The following is a 25,282-nucleotide window of genomic DNA, read 5'->3' on the forward strand; positions in this document are numbered from 1 at the left end:
TGTCAAGAGTCAAAAGGCAAAACCCATGTAGTAGAGCACTAAGAGAATTTTATTTATTTGCAAAACTCACTGGAATAATCGATTATTCTTAGTGATAATCGATTATCTCAACTAAAATTGATTTTTGAGAAAAGCCTCTAGAATAATCGGTTATCACTGTTGATAATCGATTATCACCTGCTGATAATAGATTATCCTGACTGATAATAGATTATCACAGCGAGAAAAATATTTTCATAAAAGTTTCTGTGATAATCGATTATCACTTATGATAATCGATTATCTATGGCAGTTGTGACTTAACTTTTCATATTCTTAACCTAATTCCTAAATAGGCTTCTATAAATAGAGTGGTAGGCTTTCATTATAAAATAGAAAAGTTAGAGAAGTCTGAGTACTTGAGAACTCTCTGTGGGAAGGCTTTGAAAAACCTAGTGTGGGTAGAGCGATAACTTTCATCAAGTGGGATCTTGAGGGATTGAGTGCTGCTGCTGTTGCTAGGAGAAGCCGATCATCCTTTGTGTGATTCAAAGGAGGTGTTCATTCCTTGTGTGATTCAAGGAAGGTGTTTTCATCCCTTGTGGATTTCAAGGGAGGTGTCTTCATCTCTTGTGTGATTCAAGAGAGGTGTTTTCTAAACCCTAATCTTTCTTATCATTGATTGTAAGTTTGGTTTATTTTAGTGATTTAGTTAATCTCGTTTTTTGAAAGATTAACAACTAGACGTAGGGTCTTTTGATCCGAACCAGTATAAATACTTTGTGCAATTTTCTCTTCTCTACTCTCTTTATTTTATTGTGTTTATTAGAAAATAAAGGAAAGAAATTTAATTGATCTTTGATATTAAAAGGGAAAATATTAAAAGCACAATTTTTATTAAGAACCCAATTCACCCTCCTCTTGGTTTTTGTCCACACGCCCAAACATTCCGCTGCGCGATACCAACAACTCCACAATCCATACGTTCTGCTGAAGTTATTGCAGGATTCATTACGATGTTCATCGATAGCCAGGTTCATATCTTTTTTTATTTACATTATCATGTGGTTTTTATCTTCTTAATGTTGTTTGGTATTTGATTTCAATCTTTTTCTTTTACAAGGCATTTGGACACATTGATCGAATGTTCCTAATACGAATTCAGAATGAGATCGGTTCATAGTGGACTATTGTTGATGATGACCTTAATATTTACCAGGTTACATACAACATCTATTCTCATAATCCAATGATTACCCAAGGCTGGGAATATTTAAAATCTTTCCATGGTAGTAAGTCAGAAAAGATCTTTGTTTTATACTATGTTGGAAATTGTTGTTTTAAAATTCTCTTATCTAGATGTTCTGTTGACCCCCAAATCCAATCCAACTTCCTGAATAATATTGCCCTCCATCGTCCTTTGACTACGTCAAACATTATTCACTTTAAAGTTAATCTGACCCAATCTTATTATCAAGCCAACCACTTGGTAATATCTTTTGTTGTTTAATATTTTTATCCATTTTTTGTAGTTCACTTTAATTAATAATAATAATATGTTTGTTTTTGTTTATGCAGTATTTGAAGAAAGACTTTGCCAATTATTATCGCAATAGTGGACTCTCAAGTCTTGTGCTCCATGGACCGTTAGGAGAAATCGAATGTAGGTTAATCATAACAACAACATCTGTCAAGATAGGAGTTGGCTGGAAGACTTTTTGTTCGCTTCATCGTCTATCAGTGGAGTTCTTATTTGATTTATTCTTCGAAGTTCAAAGTGAACGACCTAGCAGTCATGTGAAAGTCCTATATAATTTAAATTTGTTTTGATATTTGTACTTTTGAAAGCCATCTTCTAATGTATGTAGTATATTAGAATTTTTATTAAAAGTGTTTTTATTTTGTTTGTAATGTCCCATTTAATAAATAACTTAATTAAATGAAACATCACGATGAATAATATAAAGAGAAAAGTCTTGGAGTATAAATGTCACTCCTTACAGTTATCCAGAATAAACTAGGAAAGAAACCAAGGTACATCATGATGCCATTAACAATCTGAAAAAGAAGTTTAATAGGAGCCAAAATATATGCTCCAAGAGCAAGGCAATACAGGGGCTACAACCTTAAGAGAGAACTCAGAAATAAGAGGATCCGACCCTAGGCAGGTTACGCAACAGAATCTCCATCACCCTGATGACCACGAAGAGTCCTCACATCTGCTCACATCAATAAATTGATGATCATCGCAAAAGGAGAAAACCACACATCAAACAGACAATCAAACAGAAAGGGTAAGCTAAAGTAAAAAAGGTTTTCATCATGCAATTGAACATACAATATAAAAGTCATGAGTACATAAATCAACCAAGCATCTAATGACCGACAAGCAAAACACTGAGACTCAAAGACACGATTATCCGGATACATATAATCAGTCAGATTCATTGGATGCTTGCACTTATGGTGGCCTCAACTGCTCTACAGAGCCATTCCCAATGGGTTTCACCCTACCACGCACAAGGTTAGCCTTCAAACATCTAAGACAATTATCCTGCCAAAGACTAAGGTCTCCTACTACTCTCACCACTTGAGTCAGTACGTTTTACGTGGGACTAACTGACTCTTAAGAGTGTTAGGATGTAATCCTTACTTGAATCCTTACTAAATTATATAATGAAGCACCACCATGAAACCTCCGTGGAATTACGTCCTGACCATGAGGCACCACCATGAGCTCCCACTAACAGGGGTCATGGAATTACGTCTTGACCATGAGGCACCACCATGAAACCATCATGGAATTACGTCATGACCATGAGGCACCACCATGAGATCTCACCTAGAGATTCATGGAATTATGTCCTAACTCATACCAAAAATCATGTCTTACCAACCAGAATAAAGTTATCATGCATATCAATCTCATGCCAATATATATAACCAACCATCCAACAAATATCATACTTTCCCTTCCAACATAGCAACATCTCATCCCCATTTAATCTCATACAATATTCATGGCATCATAAATCATACATTTCATGCATATTCACATACTTCATACTTTAAATAGGGTACTCCAACCAACCATACAACCAACAACCAAAAACATGAAAAAGAACACAATTTCAAGTACCAGCCTCGTTCAAGCTATGAATCCTCGTTTTCAGGCGAAAGAGGTCTTTCGCTCAAGCTACAAGCCCTCACTTAGGCGAAACTGCCAACAGAACACACAACAGGGTTCGCGAGTTCTCGCTTGGGCGAGACCTCTTCGCCTGAGCGAGACTGCCCTTCGCCCAAAGGTGAGGTCTCTTGCCTGAGCTACAACTGCAGCGAAACACATCAGGCTCCCGTTAGTTCTCGCTTAGGCGAGCCCCTCTCGCCTGAGCGAGATGACACCTCGCTCAAAATGAAAGCTCTCCGCCTGATCGAGAGCTCGAGCAGGAACTTGGGCTAGCCTCTACTATTCTCGCCTAGGCGAGACGAGCTCGCTTGTGCGAGAATATCAGTTCTTGCCACTGTTCGTACCTGCATCAACCATACTTACAAACCCAAGCCACAAAACAAAGCATTCCATATAACCACGGTAGCATACAAGTCATACAAACTCAAAGCAAGCCAAAAATAGACAAACATTCAGAAAATACGAGGAACCCTAGCTTCCCATACCTTTTCAAGAGCTATTGCGAGGGGGTTTAAGCAAGCAGAATGGTACCACAGCTCCAAGAACTGATTCGTAAGCTGGAAGCACGAACATAGGAGCAGGAATGAGTCTATAAGGATGAGTCAAGACAAAACAGTGCAATTGGCAAGGGAAAAGAGAAGAGGAGAGTGAAGTCTAACTTACATGAGCGAAATGCACAACAACCTTGGAGAAAAAAAAGGACTCACTCAAATCCTAACAGAGTACTGTTGAGAGAAAATGAACGTGAGCAAAGTATTGTTTTGCAAAGTGAGCTGAAAATGAGAAGTTAAATTGACTTAGGGGTTTTGGTCACCCTATGGACCAGCCTTAGGTCCAATTAATTAGAATAAGTCCTTAAGATTAAGACAGAAATTAAAGTGGACCTTATTCATGTTATATAATCTGTAGATTGCATTTATTAAATTTATAGGTTATTTAATGAGTTTAATTAAAATGAGACGTAATTGATATGTATAACAAAAATCAAGATAACTTTCAAATATTTTATAATAATAATTTAACAATCTGGTTTAAGATGTTATCGTATTTATATAAAAAAAATGACGGTTTTCGCTTCCCAACACTGACTGCCTAATTTATCTACAATGATACTTTCCATACTGAAATATGTTTTAGTCGTTAAATTTTGGAATCAAGTCGGAATTCATTTCTCTTTCAATTTTTCTTTTTTATAGAGTGGTCTCTAAATTTAAAAAAAAAATAGATATAACTTTTTAAATTCAATTATATTACATTACTTTTACATGTCGATCAATATTTCAAACTAACAATCAAATTATTTATACCGATGATATGTTCTAATTCAAATTCTAATTTAAAATATCTTAAAATTAATATCATTAAATTAAGAATACTATATTATTTGATTTTTAAAATATAGAAATAAAAATATATTAAAATTTGAAACACATAAAAATTTCAATTTTAACTTCGGTAAACATATTTAACCCTACCTCATTCTACCTTCCTTACAATGGAGGAAAAGACTATTTTAGCTTAGACTAAGACTAAATATACTTCACATCTATAGAAAGTTATAGTAGTTTCAATCATGTGTTAAAGGAGATAAGCATAGGTTCACATTCCAACTCTACCGTAGAAAAATTGTAGTAGGTAAGAGAGATTTTACTTAACAGTTAATAAGGTTTTCTGATAGATATTTATTACTAATAAAATTAGTGAGTATTTTGTATTGATAAAACACTGTTTTAATTTTAAAAACGAGTATACATTTTGAAATTGCAAAGACTGGAGCTAAGCATGTTTGGGTTACAAATTCAGGGGAATTTCATGTAATTTTATTCAATTTAACTTAAAAAATAAACAGTGAATATAACATGTTTCGGGCAAGAGTTTTTTTTTTTTTTTTTTGGCCTTCAATATATTACTTCGGTCCATATTTTTTCCTACCAAAATCCCTTAAACTATCATTTTATGTTCATATATATTGGGTTTAAATGATGGGATTTGAATATAAATTAGTTTTAAAAGAATAAATCGGAAATCATGTAAAAAAATTAATAAAATTTGATAGATTTCACAAAATGACATATTAAGGTTTGAAGAAGAAAAATTTCGATATTTGTTTGGATGAAGTTTGATGTTTGGCCCATAAGTGAAGTAAAAGACATTTTAATTTATTCAATTTTATAAATGTTTCAAGGAACAAGAGAATGTAAATATTTTACACAGAAGAAAAATTACAAGAGACCAAGTATTGAGGGAATTTAGTTATTATATGAAGGGAAAAACCAAAAGAGGCTTTTGGTATATATCAATAGGGCTATATACAATTAAAAATCTAGAGTGGAAGAAAATAGTAAAGATAATAATGCAATCAAAATTTGAGGTTCTAAAATCTACAATCCTCAGCCGGAATTTTCTATAGTCAATCATTGATAACAGTGACTGAGTTGCACTAACATAATGAAATCATTATTTACTATTTCCATAGTTAAATAAGGATCTAGTCATTTGGAAACTCCTTTCAATTCAATTTAATTCTTGCAGTGCTAAACTATGGTGCCTTCATCTGATGGAGGGAGAAGCATGCGACTTCTCAATAAGCAGCTCAAGTCTCTGCTCAAAACAAATACAGAGAATAAAAACAAGTCAGTAAAAGATGAATGCAAATAATCTAAAACAGAATTGAACAATGCAGTTTCTAGACCTGATCAAACAATCACTCATGCCAGTGGGGTGATTTTTGAGGGAGGGGAAGAACAGAAATTCATTAAATAAGACCATGCTAATGAAGTTGAATTGAAATCAGTAAATGGTCAACAAATACATAATTTTTTCTAAGAAACAGTAATGTTTTGGTTCCCTAATGCAAGACGAAACTTAGAAATGGTGCTTTTATCTAGTTAGAGTGAGAAAAATCGGAAGTTCTTCAAGAGAATAATGGTATCTTAGAAGAAGACACAAACCTTTACTGATTTATTGACTTCTTCAAGTTTAGTAAGCAGCAACCCTCCAGCTAGTCTGCGCTCCAATGAAGCATGTGATGAGCCTGCCATCTGCAGATGAGAATACAATTCAATGTTAATCAATTCAACTGTTACAAAGATCACTTATGGCTACAAATCATTCTATGTTAATCAAAGGTCATATTCCTACAAGCTCAAAGATCATAAAACTAACAACCAAAGTTACTAAAGGTACACAAATCAGCATTCATCCAACCCCATAAGGGTGAATTTGTCATGGTGCATGAGCAGAGGTCTAGGATTACCTTCAGACTTTTTGATGGTGATCTCAAATCAACTGATCCCTCAGTAGCTGCTGGCATAAGAGAGATGTTTTCCACATCTGTGATTGGAGCAGCATGCATCGCACTTGTACTTACATCTTGTGTGATCTTTGAAGCCTCGGTTACGATCATCTGCAAACCAATTGTAGCATTTTAAGACGATGGCATCCCTTTGTTAGTAGTTGGTAGTATAATGATATAAGAATCCCTACAGGGTAAATGTAAAGAATGGTATTGAAGATTAAAATCTGACTCTAAAAATGAAAAGAATCATATATCAGGAAACATTTTGTTTCACCTTTCTCAAAAGAGAAGGGTCATAAACTCCCTGAACTTGTAGCTCATCTACAGGAGCAGCTTTTCCATGTGCTATACTTTCAAGTCGAAAAGTATGAATGCCATATATAGACTGCAGGCAACCTGGACAATGAAATGAGAAATTCTAGTCAAAGAAAAGAGAATAAGACATAACAAACATCATGTAGGTAGTGTTTTATTAAGCACAAGCTAAAATGTGCTTCGTTACGAGTATTTAGGCAATAAGTTTTAGCCATTCAAAACCCCAAAGTCCCTCTCAGTCTTTTGAAAGATATAAAACTCACAAATTGTGAGTAAAAGTTGACGTGCTAGTGTTAGTCAACATAAACAAAAAAGTATTATCCCAATCTTATTACACATTAATTTCAAAATTTAAAATTTATAAGAGTCCAGAAAGGCATTCATATCAGTCCTTTCAATCTCACAACAGAATCAACAGACTATAACCATTTTCTAAGAACACTTCATTGTTCTTTGCAATGATGGAAGTTGAATACGAGTCCAGATTCTTCCTTGGGTTTTTTGGTGCTGTCTTTTACTAGACAATAAAAATACACTGATGTTGGTACTTTAAATTTTTTTAATATATTTTAAAACATCAAAATCAATGTCTAACAATGTATTCTAAAGACACAGAAGGGTAACAGTATAGAAAAATCCAGCAGAGAATCCAAATTCGGATGAATACAAACACATTCAATTCGCATGAAACATATCAAGAAGGTAAGATCAATTATTTTAAGGAAAGCATACTAAAATAGGGTGCAAGAAAAATTTCTGGTATGCCTGCATCAGTACCTTGTTCAATAATAATATCAATCACCAGAGAAAGAGGTACACGCCTCTCAATTGTCACGGTCCCCCAAAATGGTATAAATGAAGGCCTTGATACCTTGACCAAAGGAAAAAGGGAATAAAAATCACTTCCCGTATCAAAACTCATATTTCATATCACAACATCACAATTATGCAGAACAATTCTTATATACCTTATAAACCACTTCAGTATGTGTAACATATAATCTGCGAGAAGAAAAATCCTTTTGGAGTACATATCTCCTGATGGGCAGGTAAAGCAACATAAAAAGGCCAATTCCCCAAGCCAAAACCAGTAGCAATGATATAGCAAGCCATATGACTGTGTCGTATTTAACGCTGTTGCTTGCAAGCTCTTCAAACGATGCTGAGTAGAGTATCTGTTCCAAATAATCTTCCTCTTCATCATCAACTAAATCAGACCCAGACTCAGCTATCTGATCCTTAACTGACCTAGACTCCGATATGTGATCTGCGTGACCAATCAACATCTCTTCAACCACAAACTAGTCAAGAAGAAAGGTACACAAATAGAATAACATTAGCTCGAAAAGAACTACAAAACATCATTATTCTAGTGCAACTACTTCAGACATCCATAATGCTCATCTTTCAGAGTGAAATTAGAAACCTCAGATCTCAGAAGGCTAGCAAATTGAGATAAAAAAAAAAATGAGATTTTCCACATTAAATATTCATGTTAATTCAACCGGATTAAACAATGCAGGAAACTCTAAAATGCCAAAAAAACTGGGCAGCTTTTTCAAATGTCTTTATACTCACATCTCTCAAAAAATACAAACAACTATCGTAGCTTTCCCTCACAACTCATTATTCAACTCGAAATATAACTCCAAACAACGACCTAATTGGCAACCTTAAAATCAGGACAGAAGGAATATAACAAAACATCAACATCACAAACCATTCATCACATCCTAGAGACACACAAATAACAAAAAAGAAATATGGGTACCCATTTGCTTTAGACCCTACAGATAGAGAAGTTGCCTCAGAATTTGAAGGAAACAGACGAGATTGATGAAATCTAAGACAAAGGTGAAACCTTTACCTCTGCTTTGAGAAAAAAACGATGAAATTATTTAACGGGTACGTGCGTGGAATCTGCAGGATGGTGATTTCAGTACTCTCTCATGTGCAGGGTTTGTCGTATGAGATGCAAGTGAAGTGAAGTGAAACTGAAAGAATGAACACCAAACGTTCAATTGACTGAAAATGTGATTGTCACTGGTTTCACGGGAAAGATGCAAAATGAATTGCACTGCTATGTTTTTTTTTTTTTTTAAAGTAACACATATTAGAAAAATCAACTAGTAATCTCAAATGATAAGGTTTAATATATCTTAAAGAAGAATATTAAATTAAAGATGCGTGTCTTAAAAGAACTTTTCATTACAACAAACTGATTTCTATTAAGGTTTTAAAATTTATAATTCACGACTGATAAGATCTTTAATTTTAACAATAAAATTAATATTTAGTAATTAAATTAATTTTTAAATTATAAAATTGTTAATGTAAATAAAATATTATAACAATGAGTTCTTATAATAAAAGTAGGGGATGAATGAAGAGTTCATTTTCTTTTTCTATATAGACATTTGTTCCTAATAGATATGTAATGAAAAATATTAACACTTAAATATATACAAGTCCACCCATAACTTTTTTTGGGATCATGTGTAATTCTCTTTTAAAAACTTTTAAGAGATTCAATAATTAAATGTCAAATTACAACAATTATGTTAATTACTCCTCACTTTTTTTTTATTTACTTGTGAAATAATTCAATGAATAAAGAATATAAAATTATCACACTTTCCTTGTTAATAAAATAATATAAAGTATTGCAAGTATTATATATATATATATATATTTTTTTTTTCTTTTTTTAAATTTTATTATAATTTAGTTCTTTTCTTTCATGGTGTGATGATGTGATTAGCTAATTTAGTTAAAATGTGTATTATAATCACTTTAAATAACTATAAAGCTCCCATATGAAATCTGCCTTTATGATAATATTTTTGATAATATATGATATATAATTTTTATAATAATAAAATAAATAACTGAGGATTGATTTCTTGTTTTTGTTATGCTTGGATTGTGCACGGATTGGTCCCAAAGGGAACCAGAATTTTGGAAACATGCATTGGATTCCTCATAATAGAGAGAGTATATTCCCTCTTCCCAATTCCCATCGTTTCCCTCTCTTTGCCATTCATTTTTTCACCAACTTGTTTCTCTCTCTAAGATCCTTTCCTTACCATTCTTTCCTTCTACCCTTATACCTGACTCCTTCAAGGTACACTCTATATCGACGATTTCACCCTTTTAATCATTTTTTCTTTTGATATTATTTTTAGCAAAATGTATACGCAAAGTTTGAATTTTGGGGTGATCTGGATTGGAAACACAGAAAGGAACCACAAGGGTATGAGATTCGATTGGGTGGATTTTGGTTTTGGAAACTGAGGTGGTTTTACTGATTTCTGAAGTATGCTTTTGTTGGGTGCTTCCTAATCAATCAGTGAATACTAATAAGTCTTCAGAAACGAGTAAACTTGATGTTGGCTTCTGATGAATGGTATGGATTGTGATTTTTCTTGTTTCCTCTAATTTGTTCCGTAATGGGTAAAATAGATTTCTTTTTAAAAAAAAATGGGATTTGTGACACTTTCCTTTATATATATATATATATATATATATATATATATATATATATATATATATATATATATATCAGACGATGAGAACCTTTTTATGTCAAATGCACCATGGCTAATTGTTATTATGGATCATGGAATGTGTGAACAATGCAGACTACTATTAAAAGCTTCATAGTCCGGGCAGCACCAACCTTTTTTAAATCCTATTCATGTTTGTTTGCAGTATACCTAAATACCTATTAATCTCTGTAAGGTGGTGGGGATATATTTTGTGTGAAATTATAACTCTATTTTTTAAGAAGTTTTGTCTTTAATGGGTGGTGCTAATCTGCCTAACATGTACTTTTGGAGGCTTCCCGATATTTTAAAACTTGTAATCTTATAATATGCACCAATGTGTATTGTTATTATATGTCTCAGCTGATGTTGATGTTCGATTTATTTTTTCTTTCTTATTCGTGGTTTTTGTGTATAATAAATGTCGGATAATATTTCTATTTTACCATTTTGCAGTTGAACTGATCATTTAGTTATCCTCTAAAGCTGTATTTTGCTGGTGATTTTTCTCTGCATTTGAGTTCTGAAACATGATGATCAGATCTCTGAGTTGAACCTAACCAAGAAACAGATGGATAAGAAAGAGCATATTGCAATTTTTACTACTGCTAGCCTTCCGTGGTTGACAGGAACAGCTGTGAACCCACTGTTTCGTGCTGCATATCTCTGTAAAGGTGGGGAAAGAGATGTTACCTTGGTGATCCCTTGGTTAACTTTGAAAGATCAAGGACTAGTATATCCCAAAAATGTCACATTTGCTTCACCCAAAGAACATGAGGAGTATATCTGCCAATGGCTGGAGGAAAGAGTTGGATTTAGTCCTGGTTTCAGCATACGGTTTTATCCAGCAAAGGTGATAATTTCTTTTTATGTAAAACTATTTGTTAATAGACTTGAACATCTATCAGCTTTTACTTTTAAGAAGTAGTGATAATTTGTTTTATATTTGTAATGTAGTTTTCAATAGATAAAAGGAGCATTCTTGCTGTTGGAGATATTTCAGAAATTATCCCTGATGAAGTGGCAGATATTGCTGTGCTAGAGGAGCCTGAGCACTTAACATGGTATCACCATGGGAAAAGATGGAAGACTAAATTCAGGCTAGTTATAGGGATAATTCACACAAATTATTTGGAATACGTGAAGAGAGAGAATAATGGAATGTTGCAAGCCTTTCTGCTGAAACATTTAAACAATTGGGTTGTTGGTATATATTGTCACAAGGCAAGTTATTATACCCTTATAAAATAATAGTATATGTGTATTCAATGTTTCCTTGTCATTCTGGTTTTTTCAGTAAGTAAAGGTAGAAATTTGAAATTGTGTTAGTTTTCAATTTTTAGCTGCAAAGATAAATTGAGTGTTCCTCTTGTCAGCAGCATTGGTAGCGAAGTTGATAGTGTTCAGTGAATGTTTTCTGGTGGATATGATATTCAAACTAATATATATTGTCCACTTAATATATAAGTGTGTTGGTATGTGTATGTATTGAAAGATTGTAATTATACGTAATTATCCATATTTGGATGAATTTGAGGTACTGAACAAAATTTAAACATTTGGTTGGAGTCAAACACTATTTTTAATTTGGTTTGTTTTATTCATAAATTGATTTTAGTTGAGATTGACTTTAGGTGATTGACTTCTATTTGGTGCAAATAGTGTGACCATATAGCAGAGGGATTGACACTTCCTTTTGTTGTTTTTCTTTTTCTTTGCTGTTTTATACATCCTTTTTATCTTAAAATTTCATTTTTTGACTCGGGAAATAAATGAAGAAAATATTGACTGAGTTAAATATTTATGGTATCCATCCTACTTTATGTGATACACTGTTGAGTACATTTTGATTTCTCAACTGGTGATTGTTTTAACTCTGAATGAATAGATCAGTTCTGTTTGATAGTCTGCACATCTGCGTGCTGTGCTTAGGTAAATAAAATGTTTGATGATTTTTCATAGTGTATTATTCTTTTTGTGTGGATAAAAATCTAACAAAACCTGTACTCAAAGCAGCAGTTTATGCTTAACTTAAGTAAGTGAATATCATCCTTTGAGAATGAGAATGAGACTTTATTTATTTATTTCTTTTTGTGAATTGTCATGAAAATAATATTAATTGTTCTCTTAGATCTGATTAGCTGAATAATTGCAGGTTATTAGATTATCTGCTGCCACCCAGGAATACACGGAGTCCATCATCTGTAATGTTCATGGTGTTAATCCGAAATTTCTTGAGATTGGTGAAAAAAAGAAGGAGCAACAACAGGAGGGAGTCAAGGCCTTTACCAAAGGTGCTTACTTTATTGGAAAGATGATATGGAGCAAAGGATATAAGGAATTACTCCAACTTCTTCAAAATCATCAGCAAGCGTTATCTGAACTTGAGATTGATTTATTTGGCAATGGCGAGGACTCAGACGAAGTTCAGAAAGCTGCAGAAAAGTTGCAAATGACAGTTAGAGTTAACCCAGGTCGTGATCACGCGGATGCTCTATTTCATGAGTAAGTTCCCTGCTTATCTTCAAACATCATCATGTTTGACTTTCATTTTATTTATATATGTTCAATGTTTTAATTATTTGTAATAAAACAGTGGTGCTTAATTTGGAAAGGAAAGAAGTAAATGGGAATCTGCATTTTAGTATTCAGTTGGAGTTAATTGATCAAATATAGAAACCATAACATTAAGTAAGTCACTTTAGGTTAAACGATAAGAATATCTGATTCTGATTTTCATACAGAGTAGTTTTCTGATCCTTGTGAGCTCCTCCAAACCCTTTAGTCTTTTGTACAGGATTTGATGATAATCTCCTTCCAAAAGTGGGAAATATGTTGAACTATTACAAGAAATATTGCACATTGTGAACATTAGTTTGCAAGTATGAAAATCATTCTGTTATTTGTTAGAAACAACCAATTTTGCCTCTGTCTTATCATACTTCATATTTGTTTCTCTTGGTTATCAGTTTGTCACCTCGTCAGCCTTATTAAGATTTATATAGTTGAGCATTGCATAGATGTAACTATAAGCTGATAATATCTTAGCCTATGATATTTTGCCACCATATAATCAATTATGAGTATAAAAGTCAGTTTTCTTCATTTTCTCCATTCTTTTTTTAAACATTTTGCATAGTCTTTCTAATTATCCTATCTGTAATGAAATTCCTATTAAGTACCAAGGAAAACATATGTATGCTAACACTCCACTTCATTTCGTCAGTTACAAATTGTTTCTTAATCCAAGCACAACAGATGTGGTTTGCACAACAACAGCAGAAGCTTTAGCAATGGGTAAAATTGTTGTGTGTGCCAATCATCCCTCCAACGAGTTTTTCAAGCGGTTTTCAAATTGTTGGACATTCAATAACAGCGATGAATTTGTTAAACTTATACTCAAGGCATTGGATGAAGAGCCTGCACAGCCTACTAATGCTGAGAGACGTGAACTCTCTTGGGAGGCTGCGACAAATCGGTTTCTTAAGGCTGCCGGCATGAACAACCCATTAGATAAAACGTTGTCAAGAAATTCTTCAATCTTTATGGCTGCCTCATTAAATTTGCAGCAGACAGTAGATGGAGCATCAGCATATGTGCATCATGTAGCTTCTGGGTTTGAGGTATCAAGAAGATTCTTTGGTGCTATTCCACATACTTTGCAGCCAGATGAAGAGCTACGCAAGGAACTTGGGTTGACTAATGCTGTCACAAAAGAAAAAAATTGATGTTGTAATGCTGTGATATTAGTGTAGAGATTGTTTGTTTTGTGCCTAAAATGTTTGTTGCAAATAGTCTCTTCCTAGCCTTGGTGGAAAATGTTTGGTGTTTGGAACATATATATCTGAAGAAAGGCATTCCTGTAAGTGTAGCATTAGAATGTGTCCATCTATTACACAGCTTCTATTGATCCAAGTGATATCAATTTATAAATTATTATGAATAATTTATTGCAAAGGAATATTTTTAAGAGGATATTTATAACTTTTTCTTAGGAAGTTAAAAATAAAAGTTTTAAATAAATTATATAAGAGAATTTCTAAAAAGTAGTTCATACATAGATTTTTTTAATTTTATCTTTTTAATATTTTTATATAAAAATATTATATATATATATATATATATATATATGTGTGTGTGAAAAAATATATATTAATTTGTGCATACATACATGCACATATTTGTGTCTAATATTTTTATTATGACAATAAATAAATAATTTTAATAAGTATTACTAAAATTATAAGAAAAATGTATATTTAGAAAATAATCATAAACAATATTTTATATATTAATTATTGTTTGAAATCTTTTTATCTAATAGAAACTAAAATTTATCTATCATAAAAATACTAATAATAAGTGAAGAAAAAATATAAAATATAAAATTAAAAAAAATCCAATCTATTATATATATATATATATATATATATATATATATATATATATATATATATATATTTTGTTGTTATCTCACCGAATGAAGACGACTTAACATTATTCACCCCACCGAATGAAATGGAAAAAATAATATACTAAGAAGATTGTGTCATAATTATTTTTAAAACAATTTTAATATTCTTTCATCTCAAATGAAAAATAAATTCCAATAACATTTATGTTTAGTTTTTAAATAAAAATTTGTAATATACTTTGACACATTGTTAAATTTTATGTTAATATAAATATTATTTTCTATTTCTCATAAACAAAGTTTTTTAAACAATAATAAAATAATAATTATTAATATTTACACATGAACGGAGAGAGATTCTTCAAAAACAGATAATAATATTATTAACAATTTAAAGTGATATTTTTTAGTTTTGTAAGTTTTTATAATGCATATACAAACATTTAGTGAATTATTTTGAATATGGTATAATTATCTGTTTCTTGCTTGTGGAACACAAAGAGTAAAAAATTAATTGCTACATCCAAATTACATAAAATATAAAATTGAGATTGAAATACTTAAACTTCTGACATGCGTGAGAGGTACATAAATTATTAATAATAATTATTATTGTATTCAAATATAGAATTGATTTCTCACTTATCATCAAAATCAGCTTAAAAGGGAAATCAATTAAGTTAAGATGAAAGAGAAATATAGTAGTAAATATAGTAACTCAAATAAACAATGACATGTCATAAGATAATTTAATCCACATTACATACATAAATAAATGCATTTAATTTAAAAGCTGTCATATTAAGTGTCTGATAGGTTTATCAAATTGTATAATATCTACTTTAGAAATTATTTATTTAAGAACTTATGATTGCTTAGTTGTGTGAAGATCTCACATGAAAATTAGATTAGAAATATGCTCAAATTAATCTTGATTTTGGACACTTCAACAACTGTAAGAACGACGTCGTATTATTGGACCAGCAACCTCAGATCGGACCTAACATTATTTAAACAAGCAACTGTTGTTTCCATAATCTGGTCTGGCGCCTCAGAATCCCAGAAACTATCAGCAAAACGACGAAACTACTTCCAACCCAGTTTTTCAAATTCATGTGCAAAATCCCACCACGAAGTGCCGTTTGCAATTTGTGCAGTGTTTCATGCACTGAACACGTTATGGTCATTCCTCAGCATGGAATGTATGACACGTACTCAAAACAAGCTTTACTCATTACCCCACTGTTGTTTTTACTTAGTTTGGACCATTTGCAGGTATAAATTTGCCATCTTTGATACTACTTTGCTGTGGATTCTGCTGCTTGAGGCTCTGCAACAAAAAGGGGGTTTCAAGCTTATGTTTAATTCCTCAATCAATAGCTTCATTGATCCTCTGAGGTAAGCTCGCTGATTAAATTATTTTACAACACGTTTTCTTATTCTATCAACACATTCTTCTTGAATTTCAAGACTTGCAACAGGATTGTGTAATGGTGGATTTAATTTCTTTTATTTCATTTTCACTAGTTTTCTTTCTGCCCTTTCATATTCATTTCCAGTATCATCTATCATCTACTGATTTTATTTTATTTTTTTCTATTTAAATGGATTTTGTGTATTCAGTTTGATGTATCAGAATTCACAACAGAAATCAGTTCGGTTGCCTTTGCTTGTGTTGGAAGGAAATATTTATAGTGAATTCAGTGCTCAAATCCATCTATCAATTCTTCTTTCATATGTGGACTAGCCTCTTTTTCTCATAAGTTTGATTTGGTTGTTTGCTCTATATTAGATAATTTAGGGTTATTACTTGGTTGTTTTCCCTATTTTAGAGCTTCTTTTTGAGAAATGAAATTGATATGTTGCATGCACCGTATTCTAACCACTAGTCTTAATTCTATGTTTGATGAACTAAGTTTCTTCTTTCTCAGTCCTAGGTGTTACCCAGAAGATTGGTCATTCATCTAAGATCCCACCTTGTCTGGTTAGAGTAACTAAAACCATTCTTAAAACTTTGCTAATAACCTTAGGTATGCAGGTTAAGCAGTTTTTTCTTCTTACAAGAACAAATAATATAATCTAGCAGGTGGTAGACCCGAACACCAATTCTTTTTTACTGTTTGCTAGATTGATATTAATATCCATGAGTATTACATGCCAAAAATTACAATGTGCTATTTTTTCTATTAATCCCAGGAAAAATCTGAGGTAAAGCTTCTGATGGAACAAGTGCTTAAAACCTTTGTTCCACAGGAATAATATACATAATAGCATGCATTTATATCGTACAGTACTAAGAACCACTAACAGAAGCTACAAGTTTAAATTATAATCAACAAGTCACAAAAAGAAAAAGATGTTTTAAAACCAAATACACTGAACTAGAATTGTCGCTAGTTTCACCGGATCTCTCTGGCTGATATTGTATACATTATGAGAATACACACTTTTGTCTAGTTGTTTCAGCTTTTATAATCTATTTTTTAATGGTTCATTTGGTTATTAGTGGTCAAAGAGGAGGCCTTCCTATGGATAAGTAAACATGGGTGAATGCTATTTTTGTGCCAATTTGTTGAAATGCAATGAGTTCCTTCATTTCTTTTCAATGAAAGACATTACTGAACCATCTTTGGAGGCCTTGGCTTTTCTTCTTTAGGATAGGGCTTGCATGTAGGAAATTATTATAGTTTAGAATAGCAACTTTGAATTTGTGATTATTTTGTTACAGAAATTTGGACACAAGGGATGCATTTTGTTAAAGTGAGGAGCTGTTTTGCTTTACCAATCTGCCTCATCATCTTAGAATATGAGAGCTTTTACTTCTTTTTGTTTATTGTTGAGTAGTTTTCTATGTGCATTACTAAGAGCTAGCTTAACAATTAGCATGGTTGGTGCATGCCCTTGTATTTACTCTCTTTCTTTGTAGTTTCTGACTTCGCAGTCTTGGCTAGAAATTATGAAGTGTTAAATTTGTCATGGTTTGAGACTTTTTCACCCTTTTTCCTGAATTTATGCTTCCAGGGGAAAATGAGAAAATTAGAAACTGGAATTTTGTATATGTTCTTTATGGGCAAAATAGGGTTTATAAATTTTTAGTTATACGAATATATTATTAACCCATCAATCACTTCTTAATAGTTAACCACTTTGTCTAACTGATTATTCCTAATATAAACTTATTTCCAGATCCAGTGAATCTAATTTAATAGCAATATAATAAAAGTTCAAAATATACCATTCACTTATATTTTTTCCTTATTTTTTTTGTCAACTTCTTCGTATTCGGTGTCAAAATAGGTTGTAAGTCATGAGCGAACCTCGCTTATCATATGTTTGAATCAGGTAGGGTAGGAAAAAATTTAGTTTTTTTAAACGTGGGTTAAGCTCAATCCGACTTATTTAACCTATGAATTAAATGGGTGCGAGTTATGTTGGAGGTGGTTTAACCTGTAATCCCCTAATACAACTCTTTATTATTTTTTTATCATTTTTTCATAACCTTTTTATTATAATTATTTGTTATTTCTAATTATGTTGGTTGAAAATTTGATATTTTTAAAGACTACAATATTGTTAAATAATGTTTGAATAGTCTGGATGTTTAATTATTTGTTTATCCAATTACAATGAGATAGATGGACACTTTTATTACATTACTACAAATAGATGAAGCTAGTTAATCTTTTTTTTTTTTGTACTACAATAAATATAGAAAATAAATTAAAAGAACAAACATTCTTAAGTGAGTAAATCCGTGTAATCCACTTAAGAGAAGACATATATTGTATAGGCCTTTAAGAACGACTCTTAGGATTATTTGTAAATACAGTTTGTTTTTGTTGTGATTGTAAAAGCATTATTTTGTGATAATATACAAAATCTATTCTTCTGTTTTTTCTCATCTTAATTTAACCAAAATATATTTCTCATTTACTCTAATTATCTACACCATTCTTAACACTTTAACATAGTCCCTTACTGTGTAAAATATGTGAATGCATTTATATTTTTTATCTCATTAGGAATCAACTCAGTAAGTGACCTGGTAGATATAGGGTGTTGATTAGTTACTATTTGGCATTAGCAATTCATTTTTTTCATCTTCTTGGAAAATGATCAACAGAATCAGCAATTGTGTCACATGCCAAATAAAGCATGCGGCCTTGTTATTTTTTGTTTTAATCACTTGACAAACTGTCTTGTCATGAGATGACTTATCAAAGGTATCCTTTTTCATGGATGAAGTGCTCCCAAATTCAGTACAAAGTATGGTGGCATGCTTTTCTTTCAAAATTTGTCATAATTTCTTACAGAAATGAAATGCTTGTTTAATAGAATCATCCATAGCATATAGTACGTAACCGTATAAGGTAGAAAATGAAGGCTTTGAGACAAAGAAGCAGTTGCTGGGAATAAGCTAATTGCATCTTTATATGGTTGTATAGTTGCTTGTTAAAGGTCTTAAGTGAATCTCCATCATATATAAGTGAAAACAGGCTACTAATTTTGTTACCAATTTGTATGCGTTTCTATTTATCAAGTTCTTTGACTTCTTTGTGGAAGAATAAGACTTTGATGATTTTATCTGTGAGGATATAGTACATGCACTAAGGTTTTATATTGCTACAAGATTGAAAGAATGCAATTTGTGCTTGTAGTGTTACGCGATTATGGATTTGGAGGATAGATTAAGTTCAACAGACCCACAAGGTTTGGCTAACAAAGCAACTGCAGAACCTGATGAAGTTGTTTCACAAAAGGTAAGATTTTACTTTTAGTTGCGTTTTATTTTCTGTTCTTTTCTTTATCACTAACATAAAAAAAAGAATAGTTTATCACGAGCGAACCTCTCTTTTATAGTAATTGCTTTTCAAGTTGTCTGGCTTTGAATGCTTTAGACAAATTAAGCGTTGTCTAGTCTGGTTTCGCCTTTGTTTCATTTTATTTTCAGCACTGATCATTTTAGGTGAAAGGTAATTAAGGTATACATCTGTCATGTGTTATTTGTCTCTGTCTTCAAATGGAAAGTCTCAAGGAGTTAGATTTTACTTCAAAGAAGAGAGTATGAGAATTTATATTTTATTTTCTGAGTAAATGATATACTTGATATTGTAATTTGGGATGGGATTTTGTTTCTGGCTACCTTGTAATTCCCATTTGACGTGTTTCATAAGTTTTCTTATATTGATATTATTTTCTCAAATTTAGTAAATCATACAAGAACAGCAAAACCTTTCGGCACTAGATGGGTCGACTGTAGGATCATATAATACCGTAAGTTTCTGTCATGTATGAAGTGTACTATTAAACTATTTACCTCAAAGGTTCTTCTAAATCACTTCTAATGATTTGACTATAGTTTTTCTATGACTCCCTCTACCTCCAATTTATTGACTTTCATCCCTTCAACCACCCTCTTTGTGTTTCCATGGCTATTCTCCATACATGCTCAAAACCAATTATCCCCCACAACTTTCAACAGTTTGGTTTCTTTAGTTTAAGGGCTATTTTGGAGGGAGGGTAAACTTCAGGAACTAAATTAATGATTTATTCTTTTCTCTACAACGGGACTACCCCAACATTTCTTTAACACTGCAAAATTAAACTTTCTTTCTTGCTGGCACCCTATTATCTATCAGACACTCATTCCCATAAGCATTGTATTGTATCACACTAACAATACATTTAGTCTTAATGGGTGTGATAAATTTTGTCTTGGAGGTAAGGCATTTCTATAAATTTTCTCCTTAAATTGAAGAAAAAAATCATCTGGGAAACAGATATTCAAGAACCACTATGAATATCCACTTATGACTTTAGTACTCTTATCTTATAAACTGATCATACTTGATATCCGTTCTAGTTTGTATCATTCTTGTTCACACATATTTATGTGCAGAAAGAACTACCATTACGTTTGTTTTTTGGGAATGGTCCAAGAGTCCACAAGAAACTATGCATGGCATGGGGTTTGGCTAACAGACGCTGTGAGCAATGTGGTAAAGTTGGACAGCTAGTTTGCTTTTCCTCAAACTTCCGAAAATGGGTATGTAAAACTTGCATGTGTTCTATAATCCAACTAAATTACTGTGAATACAATTATTCAGAAAACTATATTTTTGACAATTTGTTGAGCTCGTTTTCTTTTTCCAGAATGATTACATTTTCATATATGCATTTATGATTTTAGGCCTTAAGGAGAGTAACCGTTGAAGAGCTCAATCAAACTTGCAATATATGTAATGAACGTGGACACCTCGATATGGAATGCGATCTCTCTTTCACAACTCAAAAACCGGTACTTGAAGAATGAATTACATAGATTTTGTTTATGATTAAATAAAATGACTCAAAGAAAAGTATACATGAATAGTAAACAAGAGTAGTTGTAATGAATGCAGAAGATGAAAACTAAGAAACTAAATAAAGCATGATGCTCAATGGAGCACATGGAAATATGATAAAATGATAAGAATTGAAATGCATTTTTTGTAGACAAAATTTTACTTTGTGAATAAACTGAATTACTTTTATTGTGTTATAAAGGTTGATTATAACATACTAATGACCATTAACAACACAATAAACTCCTGAAACAGACAAAAACGGCATTATCCATAAAACTGTCCATTTAAGTTTATTCCAACCCACATTTTAGTGTGAAACTTCCCATATAAAGGAGATTGGAATCTTTGGAGTACAATGAACTTAGAAGGAAATTTGCATGTGACATTGGTTTGATAATTATAGATAGTTACTCCAACTTCTTATTCTGAATTTTGCAGGCTGAAGTTCCTGTTCCCAAAAGGAGGTTAGTGCACTGTGGATTGTGTGGTAAAGTTGGGCATAACCGAAGGACATGTATGCAAGCAGGACGTGATTGAATGTTTATGGCTACAATATGTTATGAAGAATATCAGTACCTTTTCCTATCATTTCCCAACATTCTCTTTTAAACTTTTTCATCATAAACAAACTGATTATGAAGAGAGATTTGGTTATTCCTAATTTTTCTGCATTCGGGCATGGCTTATTTGTATGGATAAGCTCTGTCGCAATATTAGACAATGTTTAGCTCTCTTAACTCTATCACAAATATTGATCATGAATTCATGTTGAAAAAAGTTATTTTAAGCATCATGAACTAAATCACGGCGTGGTGGCGAATGACTTTTTGAGAAGCTAAATATCCAAATGTTTGTATGCAGAATTTTATTTCGTTGGTGCTATTACATAGAGCTTCCTGCCATATCTACTAAGAATTTACTATAAAGAGAAAACTTGAATACATTAGAATATAATATAAGATAATTAGTGCAAAATTATTTTTAGTGATGATAGAAAATCTCCTAAAATACATATTTTGTGCTAATATAAGATGCAACTTGAAACGAAACAAGCTGCTGAGTGATGATAATACGTCGAAAGACAAAATTTCATAATCTTAACCAATATCTCACATGTTAATCCATGAACACAAGAGAAAACCCCTAACTTTTTTACTTCCTGCACCCCAAAATCTGTTTGCGCAGCCCCACAAAATTTTAAAATGACCCTTATACCTTCTGAAAAAGTGACTTCGGAAATATATATTTCGGAAACTTTCCGGAATTTCCATAATAAAGTTTCCGGAACAAATTTCTATGTAGAATTTTTGGAATTAGAATTTCGGAATAGAATTTTTAAAATTAAATTTTCAAAACACATAAAATACATTTAGAAAAAAGTTTTCCAAAATAGAATTTCTAAAATAAACTTTTTAAAATATATATGTCTTTTGAAATGAGTTTTTAAGAATATTCTTACATGAAATATATTCCAGAAAGAATATTTTGAAATACATAAAATATGTTTCAAAAAGAATTTTTTAAAATGCATAAAATATGTTTCAAAAAGAGCTTTTCAGAATTTTTTTTAGTATTTTCTCTTTTTCCTCTACAATGTTCTTCCTCTTTTTTATTTTATCTTAAACAAATGGTAATGATAGAAGCAATGATGTGGTAGAGGATATTTGAGTCTTTTTCTATTATTATCCCTAAACTGGTCCATTCTCCAACAATTCGTACAATAAACTACATTTTGGACATACAGTTATATGAAAAAGATAAAATCATTCCTCAAATTCTTGAAGACACAGGTCTCATGTGAGTAATTGAAACCCTAAGTTTAACAAAGCAGTAATGAAAAGAAAATTGTAGTCGCAAAATATGTATTAAACCTATTCGATCAATGTAACAATCGCATTAGCAGTACATTCAGCAATCATATTAATTATAAAAATTAAAATTTTTTCAGAATCATTGATTGAAACTTGAAATTGAAAGATCAAAATTTCAAATTAATTCGTGGATTTTAAAATGTGTATCCATTCCATCAAAAGAAATATGTAATAATTAGCACTTAGGTCCTAAATCACAAAGTTGGCTCTTCTACTATATGCAAGAAAAATTATACCAAACATGGAACACTTTTTTATGAATTTAGAGCATTGATTTAAACATTTATAGAAGACATGCGCAAATGCATGAAAGGTTAATAAATATCACGAACAACTTGATTGGTTATAGAAAATGTTCTATGTTTAAGATTCATAAATCTATTATTGTAAGATTTAAATATCATATAGAAATAAGATCTATAAATACGTTGTTTTAAGATTTTTAGATGAAATTGGCTAGAATATCTTATATTTTGACTCTTTTTTCATTCCCTTATATTCGTAAGATATGAAAAAAAAAAGCTTTGAAGACCAGTTGATGTTGACACCTAATATTCTCAATATTATTTCTTATCTTATACAAACTGCACCTTTGTTCTTATTATGGTTATCAATCATGTTTCTTTTAAGGTTCTATCATTTTTATATGGATCCGTGAATGTTATTATTTATTCATTATTATTTAGGCTATATTCTTGCTGCTAATCAAAATCAAGAAACCATTTTTTTTACATGCAACGATAATGTTTATCATCCAAATAATAACATACATGCATTAATCATCGTTACGCCAAGCATATACATAGTTTCCAAACATATATATTATGATCAAATCGTAATAATTATTTCAACTATTCTTTTTGCATGTACCTGGTTATATAGTATTGAAAATTTTCAGTAGGAGAGAATATACAAAGAAAAGTCGAAAAGCTAAAACTGTTTAACATAAGTTTTAACCACTTGTATGTATCTATCTCTCTTACTAAAATTTCCGATGAGATTACGGTCTGAATATTTATTGTAACTAGGACAAATATATGTTCCAAATCCAAATCAAACGTTATTTGAATTTCTGCTTGTCATTTTGACAACACAAGACAATTTATAAATCATTGCTTGACCCTAAAAGAAACCTATATTTCGAAGCAAAATCGTGTACCTGATCAAGAAGCCTCTATATATACAAGCTAAAATCTTCATATTCAAACATCAAACACTCAAAAGAAAAACAAAGTGTAGTAGAAACAGAGAAGTTGATGGATAGAATGAAGAGGTTTTGTTCAAACGCATCCTTGATTTTATTAGTCAGTCTCATCTTAACAAGTAGTTTTGAGTCTGAGGCTCAAAAGTGTCGACCAAGTGGGAGAATCAGAGGAAAGAAAGCACCAGCAGGAGAATGCAACCAAGAGAATGATTCAGATTGCTGCATAGAAGGAAAACTTTACACAACATATGAATGTTCACCACCTATGTCCACCCACACAAAGGCTTACCTGACTCTGAACAGTTTTGAGAAGGGTGGAGATGGTGGTGGCCCTTCAGAATGTGACAACCAATACCATTCTGATGACACTGTTGGGTTTTTATTTTAATAAACTTAAATGTATTAGCCGTTGGGTGGTTAATGTACTAGCCGTTGGGTGGTTAATGCACTAGCCGTTGAATAGTTAATGCACTGGCCGTTGGGTAGTTAATGTACTAGTCGTTTATAGCCGTTGGGAGTACAACAGACGAAAATTGTAAGCCTATAAATTGTATTGCTTATGGCATGAATAATCACAATGCAAAGTGAATAAGTTTTCCATTTTAGAACCTCTTTCTCCTAACAGACACACCTGTGGTGGCACTGTCTACAGGGTGGTTCAACCACAGAAGCAGGTGCCTCCAAAACATCACCATTAGTGGAAATGGAAGAAGTGTGGTGGCCATGGTGGTTGATGAGTGTGACTCAACTAAGGGATGTGATGCAGACCATGACTACCAACCTCCATGTCCCAACAACATTGTTGATGCTTCTAGGGCTGTCTGGAAAGCATTGGGAGTGCCCCCAAATGAATGGGGTGGCTTTGACATCACATGGTCTGATGCTTGATGTTATAATATGTTTCTGTATTGGATAAGATCTTTAGTTTTTATTCTGTGTGTATCATCTATCATGTACATGTTGTGAGGGTGTGTGAGTGTGAGGTTATCATCCTATTGTATTATATTAACTTTTATGCACCAGTTCCTTTTGCTTAACCGGTTCAATAGGATCTATATTCAAATGTCGTTATGTTTATCAGATGAAAATCAACGGTAAAATTCATATTGAAGGTCCATCGAA

At 31.9% G+C, this 25,282-nt stretch overlaps 4 protein-coding genes and 1 long non-coding RNA gene across 7 annotated transcripts; 4 read left to right on the top strand and 1 right to left on the bottom strand.

Annotated features, from left to right (window-relative positions):
• Positions 1-728: 728 nt before the first annotated feature.
• On the top strand, positions 729-1,828 carry LOC114183096. Its single transcript, XR_003604292.1, has 3 exons — positions 729-1,013; positions 1,103-1,198; positions 1,558-1,828. It is a non-coding gene; the product is annotated as an uncharacterized LOC114183096 (long non-coding RNA).
• Positions 1,829-5,405: 3,577 nt separating this feature from the next.
• Positions 5,406-8,900, bottom strand: LOC114183742. Its single transcript, XM_028070871.1, has 7 exons — positions 8,647-8,900; positions 7,748-8,080; positions 7,557-7,650; positions 6,739-6,860; positions 6,423-6,572; positions 6,118-6,207; positions 5,406-5,767 (listed from the first exon to the last, which is right to left on the bottom strand). The coding sequence occupies exons 2-7, from the start codon at positions 8,063-8,065 to the stop codon at positions 5,717-5,719; spliced, it is 825 nt and encodes a 274-aa protein (XP_027926672.1). The 5' UTR covers positions 8,066-8,080; positions 8,647-8,900; the 3' UTR covers positions 5,406-5,716.
• Positions 8,901-9,684: 784 nt separating this feature from the next.
• On the top strand, positions 9,685-14,236 carry LOC114185538 (digalactosyldiacylglycerol synthase 2, chloroplastic). 3 transcript variants are annotated; one of them, XM_028073326.1, is made up of 6 exons: positions 9,710-9,903; positions 10,018-10,185; positions 10,781-11,177; positions 11,282-11,548; positions 12,480-12,829; positions 13,551-14,236. In XM_028073326.1, the coding sequence occupies exons 3-6, from the start codon at positions 10,896-10,898 to the stop codon at positions 14,050-14,052; spliced, it is 1,401 nt and encodes a 466-aa protein (XP_027929127.1). In that variant the 5' UTR covers positions 9,710-9,903; positions 10,018-10,185; positions 10,781-10,895; the 3' UTR covers positions 14,053-14,236. The 3 variants fall into 3 exon arrangements, with proteins under 3 accessions (XP_027929125.1, XP_027929127.1, XP_027929126.1); XM_028073324.1 differs by lacking the exon at positions 10,018-10,185 and having other exon boundaries at positions 9,685-9,903; XM_028073325.1 differs by lacking the exon at positions 9,710-9,903 and having other exon boundaries at positions 9,915-10,185.
• Positions 14,237-15,766: 1,530 nt separating this feature from the next.
• LOC114183991 lies at positions 15,767-21,847 on the top strand. Its single transcript, XM_028071215.1, has 6 exons — positions 15,767-15,940; positions 16,014-16,136; positions 19,397-19,498; positions 20,638-20,784; positions 20,929-21,036; positions 21,524-21,847. Exons 3-6 carry the CDS (start codon positions 19,409-19,411, stop codon positions 21,620-21,622), a joined length of 444 nt encoding a protein of 147 aa, XP_027927016.1. The 5' UTR covers positions 15,767-15,940; positions 16,014-16,136; positions 19,397-19,408; the 3' UTR covers positions 21,623-21,847.
• A 2,374-nt stretch (positions 21,848-24,221) lies between these two features.
• On the top strand, positions 24,222-25,048 carry LOC114183125 (ripening-related protein 3-like). The gene is made up of 2 exons (XM_028070021.1): positions 24,222-24,501; positions 24,786-25,048. Exons 1-2 carry the CDS (start codon positions 24,222-24,224, stop codon positions 25,046-25,048), a joined length of 543 nt encoding a protein of 180 aa, XP_027925822.1.
• Positions 25,049-25,282: the final 234 nt, after the last annotated feature.

This window comes from Vigna unguiculata, chromosome 5, assembly GCF_004118075.2.
Source record: "Vigna unguiculata cultivar IT97K-499-35 chromosome 5, ASM411807v1, whole genome shotgun sequence".
Classification (NCBI taxonomy): Eukaryota; Viridiplantae; Streptophyta; class Magnoliopsida; order Fabales; family Fabaceae; genus Vigna; species Vigna unguiculata.